Source organism: Branchiostoma lanceolatum, chromosome 9 (genome assembly GCF_035083965.1).
Source record: "Branchiostoma lanceolatum isolate klBraLanc5 chromosome 9, klBraLanc5.hap2, whole genome shotgun sequence".
Lineage (NCBI taxonomy): Eukaryota > Metazoa > Chordata > Leptocardii > Amphioxiformes > Branchiostomatidae > Branchiostoma > Branchiostoma lanceolatum.
The window spans coordinates 9,144,918-9,166,317 of record NC_089730.1 but is presented as its reverse complement, the minus strand read 5'-3'; the positions used below and the strand labels follow the sequence as shown (position 1 = coordinate 9,166,317).

Below are 21,400 nucleotides of genomic sequence, written 5' to 3'. Positions count from 1 at the left end.
CAAAATTACTGAGCTGCAGTTCAGTACAGTGAAGTAGGGGGAGCACTTCTGCATAATATTCACAAATTGATCATTAAAACAGGTTTTCAATGATTCTCAGATAACAGTCTCCACCTATCAAACCTTTATAGAAAAGCTGGTATACCATTTATGATCATTATTCATAATACATTCTACCACAGTGTGAGTGTGGTACATTTAAATTGTAATATTTCAAGAGAAAGGTTTCAAAATAATGCCAAAAGAAACCTTCTCACTTACTATAATTGCCCAAATGACAAACATCTCCATAAAGCGAAAAGTTTGATTTCCACAACAGGGGTAACTTTTACAACAAGCAAGTAGAAACATGTACAACTCAACTTACCGGTACTGTCTAAAACATCACAAAGGAGATGTCAAAGACAACACATCTGTAAATGCACAGGAAATGGCCAGCCCTTTGTTTCTCTCACCCCAACCCTGTTACATAATGTTATCAAGTTTCTACTAGGTCTCACTCACTTGAGGCACTACAAGTGTATGCTTTCACACAAAGCCTAAGAATACACTCAGTACTTTCAAACTGAATCCAATACAATACTACAGGCTCTGCCATTGTGGCATCATCAAAAAGTAGTATCCAGTATTCTCAAGTAACAACACAACAACTGTTATTCTGACTACCCTGCAACAATACACAGATCAGTTATTTGAACACTACGTTTCCATGATTTTACCATTACATCACATAAAACACTTAAACTGGTAATCTACTGTTCCTTACAAAAACAGTGCACATAATTCAACCAAAACCTGGCAGTATACAGTACATGTACTTAAATCTGTCCGCAATATTTTAATTTGACACTACTATGACCAATTTCATGGTTCCTACCTCTATGAAACTCCTCCTCACTATCTCTACAGCTGAATCATTTGTACGTATTGATAAAAATGCTTCCACTCAATTCAATTTCTTTGCAAGAATTGCATCAAAGACGACTAAAAAATACAGAGAAAATCTTAGTTCCTTATAGATAGTTTTTCCTCCTTATTCATCTGTCTAAAAGTTATTCAACATTTACCTTTGAGGAAAGAAACTACCCTTCCCACAACATTGTTTCCACACAAGTTGACACAGTATATTCAAGACATAAAACCACTTTCATTTGTAAACTATACCATATGGTCAACAACCAAAGCAACATGATTCGATTTTACAAATATTCCTATGAAATTTGGCACACATTTGTCTCCAGTCCCTACATTAAGAAAAGCTAACCACATCAAAAGACATTATCTAAATGTCATTTTAAATGTCATTTTTACATCACGAAGTTAATTAAACCTGTGTGCAAAAAGCAAGCTTTAAAAATCTGAACAACAGTTTTTAGCACAGCAAATTTTAAAATACCACCTACAATGTACATCATACCAGGTATGTCCTTCTCAAATAAGAAACAAATTTCCAAACGTACATGTTCCAAACTCCTGGATTCCAAATACTGTACATCTAAAACCTTGCAGCTGTTTTGTACAAATCAATTACTGTTTGAAGCACAGTACCATAGCACATCTCCAATCCAATGGTTCCTGTGTTCTCTCTTTAACATGAGACATTACAGAAGTTTTTTTGTATTCTTACATAATTATAAAACAACAAGGCAGTGATCGGGCTGTACATATTTTCCATTCGTGACAAAAGAACTCTTTCTCACCACCATTAAATTGAATAATCTATTCTAAACCAGCCGTCATTAAATGTCTCCCAAGGCGAAATTCCTGATGACCTGCAGCGCAAGGCTGTCCAATCCGATGATGTCGAGCATCCCAGCATCCTCGGGGTCTGCGAGGGTGAAGCTATTGCTGGACATGGCACATACGCACAGCCTGGCATCCGTCTTCATGGCAGCCCGGTACTGTTTAAGGGCTTCTGACGGGTGTATATCGCCTGAAAGAAATGAAACTCAGTATGTACAATTTGGTACGTACATAACCCTGTACTTTAAGACCAATATGCAGTTAAAACTGCCCAAGAAGACCACTTAGGGTACCAATAAATTCTGTTCTATGTGGACAGGTGGTAACTATAGACAGGATTCCTATTGTTTGTGTAAATGGGAACCGTAAGGGACCGGCAAAAATGATTACATTGGCCAGATGGTCCTTATGTAAAGGTGGTCACTTGTACTGGTCTGAAAGTACATTTATAAATGGAGCCCAAAAACACAGAGCTGTTGTACATTGACAGCTAAATACAAAAACTACTATCCTAAAGCAAATTTTGTAATTCAGAATGAAATGATTTTGATAACAAAGAACAACGACAACCTACCTGTACCAGTTTTATTATCAGTGAGGTACAGAAACATGTCTACTGGGATGTTGTTGTCCTTGGCATACAGGATGGGCAGGACACAGTCTGTTCTTCCCTTTGGTGTCTACAAAGAACGAGGTACATGTATCAACATGAAAAACAAACAAATACAGTTTAGTCATGCTTTACTAAAGATCTACCATACAGATCACAAAATTGCACTATCTTTAGTGCACTATCTTTTGTTGTACGGACACAACTGCAAAATGAACACTGATGTGACCAACAAAAACTTGCCAAAAACACTACTCTGCAAATTACAAAGGATAAACGTCTCCAAAAGCCTAATATCTAGTCACTACTTCTTTCTTTCTTTATTTTATCTAGTCACTAGATATAAACAATCCCAATTACAAATCAGAACACTTACAGCTCCGACTATCTGTAAGATCTGGTCCAAGCGCATGTCCGTGGTAATGTTCATCTGCACCAGTTGGTCGGTGAAACCAAACACGTGGCTGTTGGGCTCGGTCCTGGCCACACACATCGCCATCGCGCCGGCCGCCATGGCAGCCGTGAGACCTGACGAGCCGTTGACTCCACTGAAGGCCATGGAACGTCCGCAGTCAACGGCGAGGAGAATACGCTTGTCGGTCGGCTCAATGTTCTGTGGGCATAGAGACGGCATAATTGGTGTAAGTACAGATACAACACTCAACAGGTCTACTACTAAACAGTTTGAAACAAAAACACACTTTGCCATAGTCTAAGTGGCTACAATGGTTTGTCAAGTTAGGCTGGTAGCAAACACAAATGTGTTGTAATAAATTTTCAAAATGCCACAGTACCTTTTCAGTCGAAAAAGTGAGTATGTCTTTCAAAACTACAGATAGTTGTTTCAAGTTTTAAGTTGGCAACTTAACATTCAAATATAGAATTGTTCTATCAATAGTGCAACAATTTAATTCATTGCACTGCCATTTTCAGCTACCAGTGGACTAGCCCCCTGCAGCACATACATGTAGTGCATGCACACCTGTGTGGCCCAAGGGCTATAGAAATGGAGACGGGCACTGCCACATAACCAGGAATAATTTCAACTGTCATTTTCTGCCAAGTGACTCAGCGCACATTCTGACACCTGTTGGGCAGTATGGTTAGCCTGGGTACCATCCTCTGTAGTAGCCGCTGGCTCACTCGTTTCGATTGCTAACCACCGATTACTAGTAGCAAGAGAAATGATTGAGGCAGCGGGTACTATGGAGGATGGTACCCAGGCTACAGTATGGAAGCAGTACCTTGAATGAGTTGTAGAAAGCGGTGTTGAGTGCCTCCATGATCTGGGGATCTGGCACCCACTTCTGTTTCATCTTGTCCCCACGCCCCCTCTCATACTGCTTCAGGGCCGTCAGAAGGGTTAACGGGTGGACAAGTGCCTGGTGGGAAGGTAGGAATGACAGCTAAGTTAAATACATGGTTTAACCTTCTCCCTGCTGCCTAACACTGAAACAAATTCTAATTTGGTACCATAGTCTACTTCAGAAGGAAATGGTTAAATCAAGTCCTTGGGTAATAGCTGCTGCTCATGCTCTCAGTCGTACTAAACATTCTTCAAAGCATTAGTATGAGTTCTGTTAACCTCATCTCCAAGCAGATGTTGAGGAGGCAGTTTGACACACAAAAGGACATCTAGAAAAATACAACAATTTAGCCTCCCAACATCTGCTTGGAGATACAGTCAAACAACAAAATGCAAAATGAGTCTAGTACTGAAAAAAAAGCCTTTCCCTCAGGACTTTTCAAACATGGAACAAAACAAACCAATCAGCTCTCACCTTTTTCAACTGCTCCTCATCAGTCAGCCTCTCACAAACTGCCTGTGATTGGTCATTGAGGGGAGCCAGCAGACCAATGGCAGACAACTTGCCGAGACACCTGAGTAGTGACATCATAGGCATGTCCTGGAGCAGGGCTCTCCAAACCTTGGGAATAAAAAAGTGACATGTATAGGTCAGCTTTCTTCTGCTATCAGCAACACAAGTTTTAGAAGATACATTTGTACCCTCACGACTACTCTTTGAATAGATCTGATCATCTTAACATTGGCTGAAGCCCATTCCTTTCCAACTTTATCTGTCAAAAATTTGGTACTGTTAACTGTTAAGTCATTTATTTTCATGAAGTAGAAGGGGCGAAAGGAGGCTGTTGCTGTTTCAAGTTTCAATTTTGTATTAAAACATTAAAAAGCAAATTCACAATGTTATAACTTTGTGGTAAAAACCATGAAAATAAAACCATCGCAAACATTTAAGATTTAGAGTAGTTATAGTTTAGAAATGTCACTACCGTGTAGGTTTGAGTCTAGGGAAAAACCATAGTACCTCTTTAGACTTGAGCAACTGAGTTGGAATGTGTTCCTTGGCCAGCTTGTGTTGTTCCACTAGTCCAGCCACCGAGCCCTCGTCCCTCATGTTCTTCACATCTTCCACCGCTCGCAAGAATGTCAGCACGTTTTTAACATCATCTGAGGCATCCTCTTTGTCAAACTCTTTCTCTGCAGATTCAAATCCTTTGACAATGTACCGGATGACAACCGCAACTCCTGCAGAATTAAGAATGCATTTTTATGCCACGAAGTGACATCAGCTTTAAATAATCTATCAAAACACAAATAACATTCCTAGAAATTCTAGTAAAAAAGGTTCTAATGTTGACACACACAAAAATAATTTGTAAGAATCTAGTCAACCTCCAAATATTTTAGATGGAACATCCCAAAAGTATACTATGCAATGCAATATTGTATGACCTCATGACCTACTTCAGTTCACTTGTGGCAGCTGTCCTTTTAAAGGGTGTTAATTACCCCATAGGGAGAAGGCATTGCAGCTGAATTCTTTGATAAACAACAAAGATCATCTATCTTACACTGCCTGGTATTTAGACTAGGTATACTATACCGTATAGATACTAGTTGTACTTGAAACCTGGTAAACGGAACAACAAGACCTGTATTATCACTATGGGGAATAGCAAGGAGATAAGGCAGTGTCCAAACATATCACCATTAAATGATAACAAATGTCAGCTAGCTAGACTTTTACTTGATTTATGTCCATGCTCCAACAGTAACTGATACAGATCTGTCTACAGCTTGAAACACAAGGACAGATGCATCAAGCTGGTGCATATCTTGTGCGGAAAGGAAAATTAGAAAGTTCATGTTTTATGTGTGCAAAGATGACTGTTGCAAGTTCCTTTATGATAGGAGTAGCCATTAGGTTAATCTTACAGGCCAGGTCGAGTCACATTGTCTTTCTCATCTACAATGAGAGGATGATACAGTACAATGAGTGGATGATTGTGGATGTCAATGAAATTTTAGAAATTAGCAGTTCAACCAATAGAGATTGGCTGCACTCAAGTCAATTTTTTTGCTTGGCATTGCTAGTTTGCTACCAATGTGGGCGGGGCTATGGGATTGGTCAATTGTATTCTAGGCGGTGTTTCCTAACACCTGGCCTGGTGATGTTGTTTGCATGATGTTCACCTTGATTGGTGGGCTTGAGATGACATAACCTGAGCAGGTCCTTGTGTGTCCATCCTTCCCGATGTCTGTATTTCGTGACGAGGTGGGCCAGTTGTCGTGGCTCCTGCTCGTTGTACCAGGCCTGCACGGCCCTGCGCTGGGCACGCCCCCACCCCGTAGACTGACCACTCAAGGTTTCCGCGTAGTTGACGAAGGCAAACAGCTGAGTAGGGGTCTGACACACCTGGCCGAGAGAACATATCCAACATATTAGTGAACATTGACAAGACATAGATTCAGCTATTGAACTTCTGTACTGTTTTGTAACATTAAATTTTTACATGTACTTTGGCCACACAAGCAAATTAACAATTTCAATGATAACCTTAATGATTTTCCCTAAGGGATATCTACAAATATGATAGTAGGTGCATCATTTCACAACCAAGAAAAACTTGAACATGCCTGGATATGATTGCCAAGTAAAGCTGCAGATCATTAGCAACTGGATTTTATAATAAAGTGACATTTTAATTGACTTTGATCTACATGTGTGCATGTGGCTATGCTGCAGGGTGTGGCAATTTGGATGTGTGCCAAAATATCCTTCCAAACGTTCTGTCTGATCTATCATCCAATGTAACATTTGTGTTTGTTGATACCATATATTATCAAATCATATACCTTGGACAATGCCTTGTATGCAGTCTGTTTGGTCTTGACGTCCGATTCCCTTGCGCACAGTGCTAGTGCAAAGATGAGCGGCTGTTGTTTGACCGCTTTTCCTTCCCTGGAAAACTTGCTGATTTCTTCCACCACTTCCTCGCCCCTCCCATCGTGTATCAGCCGCACGAGGCTCTCGGCGTTCTCCCTGCCGAGCTTTATTTTCTCGTCCAGCGTGTAGGTCCCAAACTCCGTCCCCAAACACAGGAACCGGCGCACCCGGTGTAAATCTGTCACACCACAACCCCCGGAATCGTTAGATGTAGAATTCTGCTCGGCCATGGCTTCGTCGGATCAAGTATTTTGTACTGCTGAAAGTCCACAGAGACGGAAAATATGCAAATGAAAATAATTTTTTCCAGTCCGGACCTCGTTCGTACGGATACGTTCGGGGTCAAAAAAAGCTGGAAAATTGAGTACCTACTTTCTGGGAGATTTTCCGTCAAGTCACACAGCTCAATGTCTCTACTAGGAGGACAAAGGCTCGGCTAAACCGGGCTAGACAATCGGGTATGTCTGCCACTCCGTCTGCCGACCCACCCGCTTTGGTATTTTGATGGGGGAGGGGGGCGACAAATCAGTCCAGATAGCGGACGCGATACACGTAAAAGGAACTTCAACTCGCCAGTCTGTCAACGAAAGCCTTTGTCTTTGTTTGATTGTTATATGGATTATGATAACATCAACGAAAAGCAATATGCCCTCTCTAGATTTGGCTCATACCTTGATGAAGATAATTTTCAGGGACAACCCCGAAGAAAACAAACCAAACACGGAACCACCTCAAGTTTAGGGTTCATGACGTCATCAAAGGTTACAAGGTCAATATTTCGAGAGTAAAGTTGTGTTGCATCAAGTTTTCAATCCATCTTTGGGATTTCATCAAATATAAAGAGTCAAAAATTAGTGTAGATCTTGCAATATTCGATTTATCGGAATTTGAGAGGTTTTCAGTCTGCCTAATTAAATACAGCATCTAACCATAAAGTTTAGCACTTCCAATATACAAACATTATCGAAATGATGCATTAACAAATTTCCTATACATTCATACAAAAAATATTGATTTAATAATTTGTGTAAGGAAAATAGATTCATTGTATATTTAGTGGCTTTATTTTGTACTCTTATTACATTTATGTTAAGTTTCTTCATTGCGGTTGGCAGCCTTGAAGTAGGGGAAAACAGGGCATCATGGCGGACGCACTGAGCATTGTCCGTCAGTACAACATCAACAAAAAAGACATCATAGAACGAGACGACGAGGTCATTTTTGGCGACTTTTCCTGGCGAAAGGATGTCAAGACGAACTACTTGATCTGGGGGTAGGTAGATTCTCATATCCCTTTATCGGAGAGATTTTTCGCGCGTTTTTGTCGCTGATTTTTGCATGGTGCAAGTCTGATCGTTTCAGCCATCTACGAAAATTCTTTAGGACCTTTCGTCGCATTTTAACAAAAACATACTTCAGTATCAAATTGGAATACATATAGGGAGACTTATTATTAAATGTGTGCATTATTATGCTGCTGTTGTTCTTTTTTGTCAGCTGTAAACCTCGTAACGACACGTCATGGCGATCTGTTTTTTCACCACGTTGTGCATGTTGTCGACATATTTATGTGTTGCATTACCATATTTACAATTTAGATATGGACTTTTCACATATTGACTTTGTACTGGAACACATAGATTGATTAACATGTGTCTTTGCACCTTAATTTCATTGATTAGATGCAGTTTTTTATGAATTTTTCTTTAAAACAATTAAAGTAAAAAAAAACACTTGCAACTACTGTATGTTAAGTTCATTGAAGTTCACATCTCTCAAATTTTGTGGCACAGTAAAAAATGAAGACTTTAGTTGTATATTGGACTTCACAATTGAATGAAAGAACGTAGGAACACAATATCGGAGAATTAGTTTCTTCGTGAGATGCATTCACAGTGAGAGGTCAACGAAAACCGCAAACATTCAAAAATTTCAAACTTTACAGTAAATTGAAAGTCAGTGGTCCAGTCACTGTTCCTTGCTAGAGATGATTATATATACAGTATAACATTAGACATGTACATTGTCATTGTACAGAACTGGCAAAGATGGCACCGCCAAAGAGTACTACACCTTGGAATCCATCTTATTCCTGCTCAAGAATGTGCACTTGGCTCATCCCATCTATGTGCGGAGAGCCGCGGTATGTTCAACTTTCACTCAACAAAATCTTTACAGTCAATGGGTGTAGTTTGTTACTGTGCAATTTTACCTTGCTGTCAATGACCAAGATGTACCCATTAGAAATGCACAGGTGTTTGTTTCTGGCAGTAGTTGGTTGTACCAAGACCATTTCCAGAATCCTATAGCATGCTGGTGCAATATCGGTAGTCCAGGAGAAGACAAAATTACTTCCATGACATCATAGATTAGACTAGACGCAGTGTGCAATGTACTGCCTATGCATTGCCATGGTGATGTCTTTGTTTTCCCCGAGCTATATTTGTCACTTCGTTGTTTACAAATACATGTACATGTACATTGTGGAGCTACTATTTTCATTGTTAAAGAACACATGAGATGTTAATGTTATGTGGGGTTTTGCCATTGTCATAATTGTCTTATCAGGCCTGTCAGAAGATAGAATGCCTTACTAATTTTAATGTACAATTCTCAACTAATTTAAACAAGTTGTTTTTCTCCTCAGGCTGACAGTATTCCTGTCATCACAAGACCTGACAGAAAGGTACAAACATTTTTTACTAATTTTCATTGTATCTTTAAACTGTGGTATCCTGCTTGTTTTTTGTATGAAATGATATGCTAGATCATAGTTGGCTTTGTATACAAGTATACGTAAACAAAAGAGTTAAGAAAAAGACAGTTGAAAAAATGTTTTTTGCCATATTTTTGAATGAATCATTGGTACATGTATTGTTTGTTACTGACCATTTTTCCTTTACATTTCAGGACTTGCTTGCCTACCTGAATGGTGAAACATCCACGTCACTGAGCATTGACAAAAGCGCTCCCCTCGAAATCACCCTGCAGAAACCCACACAAGGTACAGGACAGAAAACACTTCCAAATCTTAACAAGATTAAAAGATTAAAAATCCATTTTATAGTACAATGCTTAACTTTCTTTCAACACTAAGACGGCAACAGTGATCGTTGAAAAGTTGATCTGTGTATACCTGTGTTGGAAGAAAGTTTAGCATTGTACTATGATGACTACCATGCTTCCATAAAATCCATTTGTTAATGCTCTTTTGCTGGGCAAAAGGCTTTTTGCTTCCAAGTCAGGGATGTATGATGACTTAGCTAGTTCAAACTCAATCCATAACTGTACACAGTATCAGTAAGGTATAACAAACGATACGTGTAAAAACTGGCCGTTAGAAGTCGATCCAGCTAGCAGAAAAGAAACTATACACAGCACGGGCCTAAAAACAAATAGCACCGTAACTATACAGTGTCTGTAAGGTAAATCAGACAATATGTGTAAAAATATTGGATGGCATCTGCTTCGAACTGGACCATGTATAACGCTGCTCTGTTTTATGTCACAGTGAAACGAACAGCAGAAGATGCAGACAAAGACAATTTCAAGAAACCCAAGGTTGCAATGGAAAAAGTCATGCAGGACAAGGTATGCCCTGGACCTCGTAGTATATCATATCACTATCAACAAAACATCCTTCTGTCCATTGAGGAATTAGACTGATACTCACGACTGTCCTTTTGTCCATTTTGTATATACATGTAGCTAGGTATGTTCTGATATTGTGTTTATCTTTTGTGTTCAGGAGCGACTTGCTGCTCGACTGGAAACACCAAAGGAGGGAACTGTCAACATGGAACAGATTAGGTACATTTTTGGCGGAGCCTCTGGGGCGGAGGCCTTTTTTGCATTCATTTCCTGTCCATTGTAAAAAAAAAAGTAGGTTTTCATTTTGCACCTTGATAGAGTATAGGAGTAAGAAGTGTGTGATAGTGGGAATTGAACCCATGCCCACTTGTCCAGGTCCCTGTCCGAGGCCATGTCTGTGGAGAAGATTGCCGCCATCAAGGCCAAACGTCTTGCCAGGAAGAGGACAACGATCAAGACAGACGATGACTTGGAACTGGGTAAGTGTCCTCTTGTAGGTTGTCAGATCTACAACGTTGTTTGTAGTTTTTTAGTAAAATACAGTATGCTGGTGTGAATATTGATATGATCTTGTAGCTAGTCGTATAAGATATACCTCATGACAAAAATGAAGGAGTCAAGGTACTGACGTGTAAATAGGACAATAAAGTGTGTAGGCTGTGACTTACTAATGCTTGAATTTCGTAAATGAAATGTGAAACTTTCAGACCAATTGTTATTCTTCTTTTTACTCCCAGGTCTGATTGAGCCGCGTAGTTTTGTTGAGGCTGAGGTTGACGTGACCCGTGACATTGTAAGCAGAGAGCGAGTCTGGAGAAACAGAACCACCATCCTGCAGAGTTCTGGGAAGGTTGGTGGAATGGCCTGACATCTGACCTGAATCCTGATGTGGGCTCATTATACTGTAAATGCAGAAATGTTTGTGGTTGTTTTATGTTCATGGTTTTCGCGGTGAACTCTAAACCGTGAACTTAAAACCACAGTGAAAAGCCATTCCATTACGTGACTGTAGTGCTACTACTGTTTCAAACGCGAAATCAAAACCACCGCAAACAGTCCATTTTCTCCCTACTGCAAAATTAAATCTCCGCGAACATTTCTGCATTTACAGTATTCCAAATGTTTTTTTTTGTTGCTGTCTCTCACAAAAATATAGTTTTGTGTGCTGTTTTGTTGATTGTCTTGTTTGATCTCTTTTCAGCAATTTGCCAAGAACATCTTTGCGATCCTTCAGTCCGTGAAGGCCCGTGAGGAGGGCCGGGCACCAGAGACAAGCAGCGCCCAACCAGCATCCAGCAGTAGCAGCAGCAGCAGCAGAATGGTAGGGAAACAGCGTTTCCTTTTGTTTTCTTCATCTATGTTTTGATAAGGATGTTTGACTTTGTTAATAATTGTTTGGTGTATAAGAAATATCTCCCTATCTTCTTAACTCAGAGAAACAAAAGAATGAGCAAAATACCATCATTGTGATATTGATATGGCTGTGTGTTGTATTAATATCAAAACAGAACCATCTACCATGGAATTTTCTTCATTTTTCCAGGAGAGTTTCCGCAAACCACAGCAGGCCCCAGCAGCGTACAACCGTTATGATCAGGAGCGATTTAGGGGGAAGGAAGGTAAGGCTTGATGATCAAGTCTCACTCTCAACGGAGATCATGCAGATCTTTTGACATGCCAATCTGAATGATAAGCCATATTCCACAGTGGTATGTCTTCCATTACATCATGTGCAAGTCTTTGCCAGCTTAATGATTTACTGTACTTGTCAGTTGAATGTAAATGATCACATTGTTTTCCTGCAGAAACTGAGGGTTTCAAGATTGACACTATGGGAACATACCACGGCATGACGCTCAAGTCTGTGACAGTGAGTACCTTTGATCCACTAACTTCTAACACACTGAAGTAGCCTTTTGACTACCAAAAACCAATTCTCTATTGGTTACGGAGTAAGGCAGCAGGGAGAAGGTTGATACAAAATGAAGTTTCCTCTGATATTTCTTTTAAGTAGTCTTTGACTAAACTTGAATTTCAACAACACAATACCAGCACCAGGCAATTTTAAGAAGTATGTTACCAAAATCAACGTCAAACTCCATAAAAAAGTTTTTTTTTTATGTGCAGTGTTATTGTTATTGTTTATAGTTTGTTTGTAAATTGTTATAATTGTAATATATATTGCATCATTGTAAAAAATCCAGGGAGTCTTGTACATATATGCAAACCACTACTAATGGGTATCTGAAGAAAGTATCAACTATAAAACTGAGTGAAATCCATGTATTCTGTGTCCTGTAGGAAGGAGCCTCTGCCAGGAAGTCCCAGGTCCCTGTGCCACAGAGCATCCCGAGACCAGGTAAGGTTATGCTTGGGATTCTGTTATATAGAGTAATACTGTAAATCACTTAAATATAGCGGCAGGAAAATATAGCGGTTTCGGGAAAATGGAGTAGGCCGCGTCACTTAATTTTAGCGTTGTGGACGAGGCGCTAAATTTAAAACAGGTGCCTGTAATTCACAGACTGATTTGTGAAAAAATACATGAATACTAGTGCTAGTATTATCATTAAAATCTTCAAGAAAAAGTCGGAAGTTTACGGACCAAAGGCGTGAAAAAACATGAATAAAATGATAGGCACGCCAAGCGCCGGCGACCCAAGCCGCCGCTGCACGCCAGCTGGTTGTTGGGGGCCATCGATCGTGTTGCCGCCAAGCGCGACGTCGTCGCCCGGGGCTGGGACCGTACTGGCATCCGGGACGCCATCAAGACGGTACGATAGGTGCTGCTGTCCTGTATTTTTGTAATTCTACTGTATTTTTGACATTTACTAGTACTGTATTTTTGCCACAACAAATTCCGCTTTGTCAAACTCGTAAGTTTTGAAATTTGCGCCGCCATCTTGTTTGTTGTCTTTTGTACGCTTGGGTGGCGGCTCTAGGTGGCGGCGAAATCTTTGTACTTGATTTCCGATTTCGGTCACATTTGTAAGCTTGCAACGAACGTCTGTACATTTGCACATTTGAAGCTAAACATTTGACTGTATTTCTGCCTTAGAAATTCTTAGGTTAATATCGCATTTCTCGTAGTTTCTTCGTTTGTTTTTGTTCAAGTTCCGTGACGCCATTTTCCTTATGCTGTTGTCTGCACGTGCGCTGAGGTGACGCTAAGATTTTGTACGTCTTATTGTATCTTCGACAACAATGTGAACGCCGTAACGTTTTTGTACCTTTTATGCGGAAACTTTTCAATCGTAACTTGAAATGATTATGGTATTTCTACATACTAGTACCATTGTGTAAATAAGCTGTAACGACGCCATAATTGTTTGTGTATGCTATTGTCAGTACACACTGCATTTGTACAAAAAATGACGACAAACTTGTACAATAAATGCTTTATTTCTTGAAGACCACCTTTGCTTGTTCCTGTGTGAATGACTAGTACAAAGTGTGCATATCGTGGCGAATGAATGGAGCGTGATTGTGTTCTACGTAGTTACTGTACAGTGTCGGGGCAAGAGGGAGGGGGGCAGAAGAGTGATCAAAATATAGCGTGATGAAAATATAGCGGTTGAACAGCAGCCGCTAAAGCCGCTATAATAAAATCCCCGCTATATTAAAGTGATTTACAGTAAAGTAACATGTTCTTACAAGTAGTTTTCATAACTTTTAAAAAAAAGTTTAATTGTGAAATATCCACTGAGATGACTCATGTCCAGTTGCATTGTTTTTTGTTGTAGATCCATATCATCAGAATTTTTCTCTCCCTTGCAAAATTAAAGGAGACCATATTAAGAAAACATTTGTTGCTGACACAATCATCTTACTGTTCTCGTGTGTTAACAGTGTCGGCAGCCAAACCCCAGCAGCCTGCCAAGAGGGTGTCCCGTACCCCCATCATCATCATCCCTGCTGCCAGTACATCACTTATCACACTCTACAATGCCAAGGACCTGCTACAGGACCTCAAGTAATACCCATATGTTATGTCTTCGTGTTTAGCAAGAATATATAGTCAAAACTGCCCAAGAAGATCACTTTGGGGACTGATAGAATATGTTTTTGTGGATATGTGGTCACTATTGAGATCATTAGAAAGGCTTGTGTCAATGGGAAAAATTATCTAAAAGGCCTCCAAAAAGTGGTCACTTTGTCCAAGTGGTCATTATGTAGAGGTGGTCACTTGTACAGGTTGGAGTGTACATGTATCTACAACATTTACAATGTTGTACATCCAGGCTAGCAAAGTTCTGCTCAAGAGAAAAGTTTCTATTAGAATTTTCTTTAAGACATTAAGAAAAAAACATTCGGTCATGTTTGTTATCATGATTCTAAAATTCAGCAATTCACAGTGGAAAGATAGTAAACTATTTCCCTACAGTTAACATATATCTAGTTACTGGTTGTAATATTTTGAGGGAAACATAGAATCCAATTTGTGTCCTCAGATTCGTGAGCATGCAGGAGAAGAAGCAGATGGGAATGAAGAAGGAGAACGAGGTGCTGCTGCAACGTAGGAAGGAGGTGGTCCAGCCTGGTGGAGTCGCGCAGACTGTCACCGTGCCGTACAGAGTCATTGACACCCCCAACAAGCTCACCGGGGACGAATGGTACGATCCTGGTTCATACCTGGTCCAATATCTGTTTTATGGAACATACTAATTGATTACTCCATAGGAGTGTTCGAAGATTCCTTTTACTGGACTTAATTTACTGACATGGGCTGTAGAGTTGATCTTAGGGCTGCAATGACATTTTTGCATCCTTGATAACCTCAATATTGCATTTATTATCAAGTATGGTATGTGAAAAATAGTAATTTCATATAATCATTTCTGTTGAACGTGAGCTACGTTGATACAACATTGCGCCACTTGTGCAACCAATGTGCAGTCAAACAGTCCTGGCAGAACTTCTGTTGTATGGCAATTACTAAGTAACAATGAATTGATAAACTCCCCAATTGGCATAATCTTCAGATTCCACTTTCTAGACCAAGTAGACTAACACATTTTATAGAGTTTGTCTTCGTCGTTACTAGAAGAAGGCTTTTATTTTTTGTTTACTTGATAACATGAAAACAACATTTATTATTATCAAGTATAGCATGTGAAGAATAGTGAGTCCAGGTTATCATTTCTGTTGAAAGCATGATGTCCTTGTCAGTACAAGATTGTGCCACTTCTGTATCCTGTGTACAATGTTATCCAAGTGCTAAACCTGTGCTCTTTCTGTTACCAGGGAGCGTGTTGTGGCAGTATTCTGTCAGGGCCCAGCCTGGCAGTTCAAGGGGTGGCCATGGCTGCTGCCGGATGGTTCACCTGTGGACATCTTCTGCAGAAGTAAGACTGGAAACATACTAAATTCTCTGTGTGTAATCATGAAACAAGCTATTGCTGTGCCTTTGTTCTGTATTTGTATGGCTGGTATAACCGACATTTGGCGTAACACACTAGCTTCGCAGGCACGCAGCGTGGCAGCAGCTGGTTATATTACACTGAACCTAGTCTTTGCACATCTGACTGCAACCTCTCTTTAAAACTATTTAGTGAGGATACTCGTACAGTACTTGATGACAACGAGTTCCATTCTACTATGGTTCTTGGAAGATACGAATTTTTGAACACATGTTCATCTTTCAAAAACTCACATTCAGCCTGATGGCTGCTTTGCATGGAGGTCAAAGGGTCAATCAATACAAAACAAATACATACGAACCATGGCATCACAACATATCATTAACAATGTGGTTGGTGTGTTGATAGCTTAAACAATTAGATAGAGTTAGAAGGAAGACTGACAATGGTCATGATGATTTTGTTAAAAAGTTCTTTAGATAATCAGCTTAAATACTGGTTATTCCAACAGTGATACTGATCCGCAAAGTTAAGCAGAAAAAGGTAGTGCAATAGACCTCAGGATCTCACTCTTTTTTCTCCCTGACCTGAACGCCACAGTCCGTGCCTTTCACCTGAAGTTTGATGAGCTGAAGCTGGACCCTAACATCCAGAAGTGGGACGTGTGTGTCCTGGAACTCAGCCGACACAAGCGCCACAAGGATAGAGCCAGTCTGCTCAGATTCTGGGAGGTCTTGGACAAGTAAGCTTCCAGATCTATATTTTTATTCTCAGGCTTCTCCCTGTGATAAAAATATGTGGGGAGGTATAAGAAAAAGGTTTTAAAAGTCTTAAACAAAAAGTCCCCTGCAGTTCCAAATGAAAATGCTAGGGGTGTTCCTTCATTTTATCAGCTCCATCATTTGTGAGTAAATTTTGTCTTCTTCAGCTATTCAATTAATACATGTATTTGATTTCCTGAAGTCCTGCATAAAACAGCTTACAGAGAGCTTGTTTGATGAATTTCTTTGAGATGTTTAAGAAATCCCTAGTCTGAAAGCATGGCTCTACTGTAGCCATGCTTGTAGAGCCTTACATGTGTATAACTTCTTTTCTTTTGTTTCCACAGATACATGATGAAACACAAACCACACCTGAGATTCTAAGGCATCACCAACTGGACAATGATTCCCATATTTTCTTTCAAAACACATGCCAAAAAGAATTATCAGTTTCTCTAAATATTCAGTTAATCTACACTCAGATAAACAAGATCATAGAATAGTTTGGATGGCAGAACTTTGTATTTAGGAAAATAGTATAGTTACCAAAAATCATCACATTTGATTGTAAGTAAGTAGATTGATTGTAGGTTAAATTAGATCCACTCCCATATGTTCTGGTTTGAACGGTGAATATTTCTTGAAGCATGCATTAGAAGATACTGAGCATTAACTCTCTGTATAAGGGAGACTTCAAATCATGGACAAGTGACGTATGACTTGTAAAAATGTGTAATGAAAAATCAGTGTTTAGCATTGATATCCATTATATATTTCAAGTAAAATATACCATTTCGACTCTACTGCATAAGATTCTTCTCATTATATGTACACAATTCATGCCAGCTTTTGTATACTGCTGCTTTCTAGATCCTTCTTTCAAACATATGATACTTGTACATATACCTTGTGTGATAGACCTGTACTGGCCTCAAGTGTAAATTGTTTGGGATGGATATTTTTGGATAGGAGATTGGTGTTTGGCAAATGATTATGTAAAAAAAATTGAAAGAGGTTGATCTAGGAAAGGTAACTGTAAAATTACCCGCTTCACTATTTTTATAGGGAGCTTTGGTTGGTATCTTAGCTAAAACTCCTGCCTGCATATTAGAAAGGTTAGCTTAAGATATGTATTTTGCAGAGTAATGTCGACAACAGAAATGAGAATGCACAAACTTGTTAATGAGAATGGACCAGCTTGTATATATAGACAGCAAGTAAATACTTAATTGAGGTAAATGCAGGTAAAACGTTGACCGAAATGACTGAAACTAGCCCACAGAAATATTACATAGCATTTATTCAGAAGTCTTTTATGGTTCTTTTTTTTTTGAGACAGGAAAGGTGTTAGTTAACTGTCACTAGTGTATATTCCTCAATGAAGTCTCGCAATCACATTTGTTTGCAGCCGTATTCAGTTCACTAAACAGCGCAAAGGACAGCTTTTTCAAAAGCACTTGTTCTCTGTGAGAAATCTTACTTGATATTCACTTGGCTCATTACAGCATTTTGGTCAAAGGGTTTGTCTCAGTCATTGTGTGGACATTTCTTTAATCTAGGATTCAATCTATCTTATTTAATCGATTAACACATGCAAATATCAAGCCTGATTGGGGTAAACATAATTTTTGGCGATAGATCAGAGGCTTAGCCTATTGGCTATTCTTCCGTCATATCTCCAAGAATTAAGAACATGAAAGAGGAATGTAAATTCCACATACCGGGTATGTAGAGTTGACAACCCTTTTCATGCACAGTATTTCTATTGTTGTGTGGTAAAATTTGTCATACTAGACTTCACCGAGTCAAGAAGATCTTATTCGACCCTGCCCAAATTTCTTAAAACATTCCAGCAACATTTCTAGACGCCCAAGTTGACAACTTATACAAAAGGTTTGAAAGCTCAAAGAGTGTTTTCTATGGTGGGTAATGTTACGTTTGCTTTGACGCGTGCCCTTCCCACGCCTACACAAAATTAGTGGTTTACAGGTCACAATGAACCTTCACTACTGAATTTCTCTCACAGGATATTTGCAGAAGGGTGGTTTGGCAAACATTGGCTTTAGCAATACATGCCCTTTCATGGGTCAATAAAAGCCCAGAATCTAATTATCATGAGGTAATTAATGTTTTCAGAAAGGAATGAAAAACAAATGTTGCGTTCATTATCATAACTCTCTTTATATTTTAGGTCAAGTACAAAAAGTGGCTGGAGTTCAACCCTATCTTCAGATTCTTTTCTCTCACCAACATTCTTACACATGTATCTTCATAAAACTGATCTGGAATACTCACAGAATAAAAACATCACTGCATATCCCATTGCGTACCATCTGTTGAAGAAAGTTTTATCGACAAATCATTCTTAAGCATTGATTAATTAGTCTACTCATTAGATTATTCTGAAAAGTGGAAGCATTGGGGCTATCACAGAAAACCTGTTTCATTTCACCCATCCACTCCATTAATTTTCTGAAAAGAATCTGAGTACCAAGAAGTATGATTGAAATGGCCTTAAGTTTAGGCAGGACACAAATACCTCTACATGTTCTTAGGAATCCTGAAACTCGTTAAGCTCTTACAGTACGAAAATACAAACAGTGTAGCACAAACCAATAAAATTAGAAAGTTTAGAACTTAGCCTCCACAAGTTTACCCGACCTGTAGCGTTTGAATAGTTCTTTCGAAAGCAGCCAGAGTAGTTTAAAGGGTCCGTACCCCAACCTGGAGCCTCTGTACCCCAAACTGTAGGCAGCGTCTGTACTCCGACCTGTAGCATCTAGCAAGCCTCCCATGTGTGTTATGGAAAATGCTCTGTGTCAGTGTGTTTTATTCCCCGTTATAAACTCTTGCTGCAGTATCCTAAAAGAACCTAGGAAATATCACCACCCTTACATTGGTACATGTACCTTTCTTTTTATTTCATAAATTTCTATAAAGTCTAAATACCATGAGAACTAAGAGGGTCATACATTTTCAATGATACAGTGTATAAAAAATGCAACAAAGTTTATAACACCAACTGCTAATAAATATGAGTTGTACATAAATGGGGTTAGGTTCTGTAGCATATTTGATAGCATAACTGTAGCATAACTGATACAAACAATTGGCCTATCACAGCAGGAAAAAGGATTAAAATCATGCCAGTACAGTGCAGGATGCTGATACAGCACCTGTCATTTGTTTCCAGGCATTACAAGTCATGTTTCATTTACTTAGGGATAGAGCAGGCTTGGAGCATTCTGCAAGGGCAAATGGCAGTTTTCAAACTGACCTAGTACATCAAATTTTTCTGTACAATATCATCATAGAAGTCAATGTCTTTCACTATCTCTCAACAATTCTCTGGGCATGAAATTACAACATCTCACTGGAGATGAAACTCATTCCTCGTATTCCATTGGGAATTCTGCACTGCAATTGATACAACACAAAGGTATCAAATTACCAAAATACCATTTTCCTGAGGCATGAGTATCGAAAGAAAATCTTGAGTAGGGTCTCCTCTTCTTCAAGATTTAGGTTATGGATAGCCTGACTAAATTGCGTTCCTAGCAACTGGCCCAACAGTTACTGCCCCAGGCAGCGAGACAGTGTGTTAACACAGGCTAGGTTATTGTTGTTGGCAAAACAGTTAATCCTATTCTCCATCTTGTCTAAGTCCTCCACATTCTTGGACCAGGTTGCGCAGCCTCCCCTCTTGATGCAGCATCTTGGTTGTGGCTCCGCCTCCTATACAGCTGCCATTGATGAACACTTGAGGTACCTGTGAAGTGATAACAAAAGTTGGTGTTTCATTCGTATTTACTCATTCCGTCGAACTCGCTTGGAATCTTACCATGACTAGTTGTCTCCTTCATTCGTATTAAGAAGGTGCAAACAGTTGCTTCTTCAGAAGCTCTTTTATTCCAAGTTTGTGATCTGTTTAGTATAGGGGAACCCTGCTTGGGCATTTGGGGGAGGTGCATTCGTCCTTTTAGATGGGGACATTATGCTGAAGCCTCAAGCATAAAACATCTGCATGTAACAGAACACGGCACACTTATCGAGAAGAGTATGAAAAAAAAAATTAATAACCTCTACTATTTAATAGCCCAGCTGGGGTGCTTGGCTGAAAATGCAAGCCTGGCAAGGCTGCAGTGCACTACTAGCTATCAAAAAGTCATAGTTCTGGTCAGCTGTTTTAACTTTTTTTACTGTCATATCACACAATTCAGAATTGTTCTATACCGGTACTTACTGTCCTTTCCCCAGTCATCGCCAGGAGTACATCTTGTATATCTGACATGTCCTCTCTCCTGTTTAAGTCCACCACCTCATACTTGGCACCGATATCATCTAGGCATCTCTTGGCAACTTTGCAGTACGGACAGGAGGATTTGGAAAACACTGTCACACAGTTGTCCTTGACCTTGTCCTGTACAAACTGGGCAGCCTGTGGGTTCACCATCATGTCCTTTCTGGCCTTTTCCATTGACTGATTGCCACCCATCTGACAGGGAAGAGCAAAGTGATCTTTTGGTGAACTGAAACATGGGCTATTGAATTTTATATGAAAATCTATTACAAGTTACCACAAGTGAAACACTCTACAGATGCCGGATCGAACCCGGGCCTGCCAGTCCACAGGCCGCATGCCTTAACCACTGGGCTAAAAGGTCTATAGACCAGTTACTAGTAGACTGGTCAGTTGGAGGCGCTTGAACCCCACTGTTACACAAGCACAAAACTGCAACCAAGTTAGAAGGTTACATCAAGGACATTGCACGAATAAATCTCCTTTAATTCTTAAAGCTAAAGGTCATCTTTATCATTTCCTGAACGAAGTTTTGACCAATTCATGACCATCATGAAAATATTTTGAGATTTCGTAATAAATGTCTATTAAGTTACATCACTTGTTGTGATCAAGCGTTATGTTTAGAAAACTGATTTGAGAAAGCAAGTCACAGAAACGTCTCTTACCTTCCATAGATCTTTACTGGCTTACCGCTACTGAAAATATAAATGTCGGTGACCTGAAATAAACGTACGTCCACCTTGCAAAGTTGTAGACTGCCGTAAACAGTATTTATAGCCTGT

The 21,400-nt window shown here is 39.6% G+C and overlaps 3 protein-coding genes across 3 annotated transcripts; 1 reads left to right on the top strand and 2 right to left on the bottom strand.

Moving 5' to 3' along the window:
- Positions 1-1,457: 1,457 nt before the first annotated feature.
- On the bottom strand, positions 1,458-7,486 carry LOC136441287 (RNA-binding protein RO60-like). The gene is made up of 8 exons (XM_066437484.1): positions 6,513-7,486; positions 5,850-6,072; positions 4,681-4,901; positions 4,135-4,281; positions 3,598-3,735; positions 2,730-2,966; positions 2,318-2,423; positions 1,458-1,933 (listed from the first exon to the last, which is right to left on the bottom strand). Exons 1-8 carry the CDS (start codon positions 6,831-6,833, stop codon positions 1,740-1,742), a joined length of 1,587 nt encoding a protein of 528 aa, XP_066293581.1. The 5' UTR covers positions 6,834-7,486; the 3' UTR covers positions 1,458-1,739.
- Positions 7,487-7,705: 219 nt separating this feature from the next.
- On the top strand, positions 7,706-17,833 carry LOC136441286 (parafibromin-like). The gene is made up of 17 exons (XM_066437482.1): positions 7,706-7,876; positions 8,641-8,746; positions 9,251-9,289; positions 9,514-9,607; positions 10,115-10,194; positions 10,352-10,413; positions 10,570-10,673; positions 10,932-11,044; positions 11,396-11,515; positions 11,738-11,813; positions 12,000-12,064; positions 12,496-12,553; positions 14,044-14,167; positions 14,646-14,807; positions 15,439-15,539; positions 16,155-16,296; positions 16,663-17,833. Exons 1-17 carry the CDS (start codon positions 7,746-7,748, stop codon positions 16,697-16,699), a joined length of 1,614 nt encoding a protein of 537 aa, XP_066293579.1. The 5' UTR covers positions 7,706-7,745; the 3' UTR covers positions 16,700-17,833.
- Positions 17,834-19,775: 1,942 nt separating this feature from the next.
- LOC136441297 (uncharacterized) lies at positions 19,776-21,363 on the bottom strand. The gene is made up of 3 exons (XM_066437501.1): positions 21,284-21,363; positions 20,559-20,810; positions 19,776-20,084 (listed from the first exon to the last, which is right to left on the bottom strand). The coding sequence occupies exons 2-3, from the start codon at positions 20,808-20,810 to the stop codon at positions 19,959-19,961; spliced, it is 378 nt and encodes a 125-aa protein (XP_066293598.1). The 5' UTR covers positions 21,284-21,363; the 3' UTR covers positions 19,776-19,958.
- Between the last annotated feature and the right edge of the window lie 37 nt (positions 21,364-21,400).

What these genes read in the sequence shown, in the direction of transcription:
- LOC136441287 (XM_066437484.1), bottom strand. Translation starts at nt 6,833, where the DNA reads ATGGCCGAGCAGAATTCTACATCTAACGATTCCGGGGGTTGTGGTGTG. An exon ending in TCTTACAGATAGTCGGAGCT is followed by an intron (nt 2,424 to 2,729) that starts GTAAGTGTTCTG and finishes CGTTCTTTGTAG; the next exon opens with ACACCAAAGGGAAGAACAGA. An exon ending in TGATAATAAAACTGGTACAG is followed by an intron (nt 1,934 to 2,317) that starts GTAGGTTGTCGT and finishes CATTTCTTTCAG; the next exon opens with GCGATATACACCCGTCAGAA.
- LOC136441297 (XM_066437501.1), bottom strand. Translation starts at nt 20,810, where the DNA reads ATGGGTGGCAATCAGTCAATGGAAAAGGCCAGAAAGGACATGATGGTG. An exon ending in CGATGACTGGGGAAAGGACA is followed by an intron (nt 20,085 to 20,558) that starts GTAAGTACCGGT and finishes ATCACTTCACAG; the next exon opens with GTACCTCAAGTGTTCATCAA.
- LOC136441286 (XM_066437482.1), top strand. Translation starts at nt 7,746, where the DNA reads ATGGCGGACGCACTGAGCATTGTCCGTCAGTACAACATCAACAAAAAA. An exon ending in TCTATGTGCGGAGAGCCGCG is followed by an intron (nt 8,747 to 9,250) that starts GTATGTTCAACT and finishes TTTTCTCCTCAG; the next exon opens with GCTGACAGTATTCCTGTCAT. An exon ending in CCTGCAGAAACCCACACAAG is followed by an intron (nt 9,608 to 10,114) that starts GTACAGGACAGA and finishes TTTATGTCACAG; the next exon opens with TGAAACGAACAGCAGAAGAT.